This window comes from Alligator sinensis, unplaced genomic scaffold (assembly GCF_000455745.1).
Source record: "Alligator sinensis unplaced genomic scaffold, ASM45574v1 scaffold139_1, whole genome shotgun sequence".
Taxonomy (NCBI): Eukaryota; Metazoa; Chordata; order Crocodylia; family Alligatoridae; genus Alligator; species Alligator sinensis.
In genome coordinates, this window is record NW_005843273.1 from 116668 (window position 1) to 121613 (window position 4946).

Sequence of the window (4946 nt, forward strand, 5' to 3'; positions counted from 1 at the left end):
TTCTACTTTTCTTTCCCCCAGCATTGTGTCACAGGGCCTGAGGGAGCAGTAGGAAGAAGGTTACTGCATGCTGCATCTGAGCGTTAAAAAGAATTATGCCCACAGTTGCTTCTACTAAGTGATGGATACAGCAATGAGACCATAACTGACTCCTACCTGGTAATGCTGCAAAGAAAAGGAGGTTGCTATAGAAGTCATTTTGCACTGGAAGTTATTTCGGTAGCCTTATTTCAGACCCCTCCTTTAATCTAGTTGTTTCTTGCCAGTTTTGTGGTCTGGAAGTGATTTTTTCTATATGGTCCAACTGGCAAACTGCCACATAGCTGCTCACCTTCAAACCAGCATATTGGGGGTCAAGCTTTGGTGGTTTAAATTACCAAGGTTGAAATCTGAGCAGTTTCTAGTCCTATTAGTCTAGGCCTAGTATATAATGTACTTTCAGTGACCCTGGATTCTAGTAGGATGACAGGGAGAGAGGAAGGGGAAGATATAATTCTGCTTTGAGCAACTCATAATTTCCCTCACCCCTTAGCTCTCTTACTTCTAGGCTGAAGGAGAGGTGAAAACTGGGAGTCCAGTCAAACAGGCAAGCCTACAGGAGTGGAGTATAGCTTTCAAAACTGGGATTGGGTCTGTGGTATATGGGACCACTGAGAATGAACAGTGTTGAATAGTGTGAAATTGTTCTTCCAGCCAGGTATTTATTTAAATAAAATTGTGGCATCCATAATTTAACTTTCATCATTTTTCATCCACGAATGCTAATGCTAATACAACTAATGGACATAAAACTAACTGGTAGGAAAACTACTAGTATGAAACTACCCCTGCTTCCCCGATATGGCTAACCTGTATGCATATGACTGAAGAGATCTGCATTTGTGCATGTTTTAACACAAGGTAGCTTCTGTATGACCTCTGAATTTTAATAGCAGAGAGATGATGATATGTAGCACCTGTAAAATAAAGCAGCCTCTTCTTTTGTTTCTCTTCTAAAATCTAGAGAAAGTAAAATTAGGGAAAAACATTACAATTCAACTATGTAGTTTTTACCTACTAGTAGTAGCAAACTGTCATTTCTAAAACCAGTGCTTTTACTAAAACCAGAATTAGCAAAATAACTTAGTCCTGAATAAACTTTATAGCCAGTACAGGTTTCCCTGGATTTATGTGGTTGATCCATTTCCAGAAAATGGCGCATAAATTGAATTTGCATAAAGCAAACCCAGTTTACAGTGGAGAAGATAGGAATGCATTCCCATGGCAGTGAGGGAGAGATGGAGTGAAGCTGGGGCTAGGGAAGGGGTGGGGAGAGGAGCGTGGCACAGGCCAATGGCTGCAAGCAGGTGGTGTCTCCTGGGGCTGCAGCAGGCATGGCACTGGGCTCTTTCTGGCATTCGGGGCAGACAGCAGCCCCACTTGCCCTACTGCTCAGCTTCTCCCCACTTACCCCAACCCCTGCTGCAGTGGCCCTGGGAGTGGCCGATGCCAGCTGCCTGCAGCCTCTGGGCTGCACTGTGCCCCAAACCCCTGAAGCTCCGCTTCCCCTGGGGCACCGTGCCCCGAACCCTCCAGCGCAGTGCAGCCCAGTGGCTGCAAGCAAGTGGCATCTGCTGCTCCCGGGACTGCAGCAGGGGCAGGCTGCAGCCTGTAGCAAAACGAGAGCAGGCTGGGGCTGGCAGCAGCACTGGGCTCTTCCCGGCACTTGGCAGCGGCCATAGGAAGGCAGGTTGTGGGGGGAGATACGGCAAATTTTGGAGTGGCAGCAGCCTCCCCATTCCATTGCTACAGCTTGTCCCAAGTGCTGGAAAGAGCCCACTGCCGCTGCCATTGCCAGCCTGCTGTTGTCCCACTGCAGGCTGCCACCTACCCTGGCTGCAGCCCCGTGGTGACATGGGGGAAGCAGAGCCCCAGGGGGTTCAAGGCATGGTGCAGCCAGCGGTTACAGGCAGCTGGTGTCAGCTGCTCCTGGGGCTGCTGCAGCAGGGGCTGGGGTGAGTGAGGAGAACCAGAGCCCCAGGGGATTCAGGGTGTGGTGCAGCCCAGTAGATGCAAGCCACTGGCATTGGCTGCTCCCAGAGCAGCTGAAGCAGGGGCTGCGGTGATTGGGGCCCGGACCCATGGGCCTTTCCCCTCCACTCACCCCCTCCCCTCTGTTCATGGCCCTTTCCCCTCCCCTCACATACTTACTTGTTTGAGGGAGAGGGGAGCACACCTATGCCAATCACATAAGTGCACAATTACCTTGCATATAAACACATTTTGGGTATAAAAAGTCTGCATAAGAGTGAATTCATATCAATAGAACTTGCATAAAATCGAGGGAAACCTGTATTAAGTAATATTACCAGACGTCCCCCTCATGCCACAGACATTTCCCAGTTCCATCTTGCATATTCCTCCTGTAAATCGGCCCATGGGACAGTTTCACCTAGCCGTGATGGTGCTGCTACAACACCCTTGAAAGGGTCTTGCAACATCCTGGTTGAGAATCACTCGCTATCATCTCTTGTTCTTCCCAGACACAGATAGTACTAATATTGACCCAGTAAAGTTAAATGACTTAAAAAACATGCTTACCTTTTTTCTTACTAACCAACCCCGAATATATGCTTGCAGTTTAACTATAGTTGCTCTAGTTCTGTGGTATTTTATGCATTCAAGTCTTCCGTCCCACCTAGCTCGCACATGTTTTTGGATGACCAAAGCAGCAACTTTCTGTTGGAGAAATTTCTGCCGTTCTTTAAAGCCTCTATACGCTGCCTGAATCAAACATGCAGCTTGCTGCTTCTAAGTGGGAAGGAAATGTTAGGTAAGTTGCTTCTCTTGTCATTGTCAAAGTAAGCACTTTGCTTTTTCCATTTATCATAATTCTTATCCTTTGGAAAGGGAGGTAAGCAGCCACAGACTTTAAAAAAAAAATAGAGGGTATGGAAAAACAACCAAATTAAATCAAATTAACCCAGTTTTATTTAATGCTAGTTAATACAGTGAAATCTAAAGCAGAATTTAGCCTTCATACAGGGTAATTGCATGCACACAAACAGCTACTGTGAATCAGCTCTTTTGTGACAAGCCCCTGCTCCCTGTTAACTCATTTTAATCTGGTAGTTTGTCCTTCCCCCTAGAACCAGTTCAGCTCATGATAGATCAGAGTTTGTTTATGGCAGTATATACTTTCACAACTTAGTGGATTTTTTTGGAAAAGAATCTACAAATAGAAGCAGCTGAATTTCTTTTTAACAACAATGCTATGAGTGCAATAAGCCATTTTCAGACAAGGTTCTTTGGATAAATCTGGTATCTTTTATTAGTCAAACTAGACTAATTAGAGTTGGTCTAATAAAAGATATCAGAGTTACCCAAAAAAACCTTGTCTGCCTATGTCCTTAGACCAACACAACTACAACCTATACCCCTTATAAGCCATTTTCATACTTAACCTTATTATTATAGATGAGGTGTCAATCAATATTTGGCAGTTCGTGTGGCTGGGATTTGATAGCTCCCAATGCAAACTAAAAGTAGGAGGCTAAAGTCTTCCAGTTTGATAAGATTCTCAATTCTCCCCGCTCAGTGCAACCTTAGTCCAACAAGCCTTACTCTTCTTTTCCTCAAAAATATTAAAGGAGGAAGAGAGAGCTTTTCTTATTTTCTTAAGTAATAAAATATTTAGGTAAGGTACACAGTGATAGTTCCAAGGAAAAAGTACTATATGTTTGCTTAAACTGGTGCCTCAATCTCTAGTTAAGCCTGTACCTAAAACTTTGCTGATCTAGGCTCAAATTTTCAACTTTTCATTTTTGTTTAAGTGCTCCTGCTTTTAATTTTAAAATATTTTAATTCAGCTCCTTGCTTACAAGTACCTAGCCTAAACTTGGAGCCAATTAGGAAGGAGTTTCTTTAGGAAAAAGATAACTTGGGCAGAAGTGGCCAATGTGTGGAAGACAATGAACAAGCTCATCTTTCTGCAGAAAGTCCTAACATTACTGGCTCATTAGTAGTTAATTACATCAAATTTACTATGATAGTTTTTCATGATATACTGATTGAACATCATCTGTGACTTGGTGCAGATTAAAAATATACCTTTGCTATGAGTTTCCTAGCACTGTATCTTTGATAAGCCAGCTGAATCTTAACTGCAGCTTCCTTAACTGTTAGGAATTGCTGCAGAGTTGCTCTTGCAGAAAGGATTGCTCTCCATCTCCTTTGAATGACAACTGTCGAGACTTTCATCTTCAGAAACCTAATGAAAACGTACATCAGATTTTTCAGGAAAAAATTATATTTTAAAAATTATACTTTTTATTGGTATTAACTCCCTGTGGTGCCTGTATTCATTCTATGATAAGTGACAAAGACAAACCTTCACACCCGTAAAATGTGAGGGGTGCGAGTGTGTGTAAGCATGTGTGCATAACTATAAATGAAAAATCCTTGTAAACCACTGGCCCTACCCAGGCAGGAAAATAGGGCTCAAAGGAAGTATGACAGCAATAGAGCAAGGCAAAAAAAAACAAAACAAAAAAAAAAAAAACACTTAAAAATTACGACCCCCAAAAATAAACTTGAATTTGTTCATTTCAGCATTTTAAAACTTCAAAAATAACTGTTGAGGATAATGTATTATAGTAACCCTAGATTTCACATATGAAGATAGAAGTAACTGTCTTCTCAATGTAAACAAGTTATGTGCCAAACCAAGAGGTAGACTAAAGAACTGCAAGCACTTATGTGAGTAATTTTAAACATACGAGTAGTCCATGGGAGTCAACACTCATGCCAGAAGGGCATGGGTACGTGAACAAGTTACTGTGAGAAAAGGCAGGAAAGATGTGGATTCACAGCATGTTACATATTCCACAGAAACCATCTTGTGTGCACTTTTACTGACTGTAATTGTGGATTAGCTTACTCCACAGTGCAACTGGGTTACTTCAAGG

The 4946-nt window shown here is 42.8% G+C and overlaps 1 protein-coding gene across 1 annotated transcript in view; it reads right to left on the reverse strand.

Annotated features, from left to right (window-relative positions):
• Window positions 1-4946, reverse strand: part of ASPM (abnormal spindle microtubule assembly) — a 62795-nt gene that overhangs the window by 6326 nt on the left and 51523 nt on the right. The window contains exons 21-23 of the mRNA XM_006038182.3: window positions 4090-4249; window positions 2581-2790; window positions 850-999 (exon numbers count right to left, since the gene is read on the reverse strand). Coding sequence (XP_006038244.1) covers window positions 850-999; window positions 2581-2790; window positions 4090-4249 — 520 coding nt within the window. The remainder of the gene's footprint in view (window positions 1-849; window positions 1000-2580; window positions 2791-4089; window positions 4250-4946) is intronic.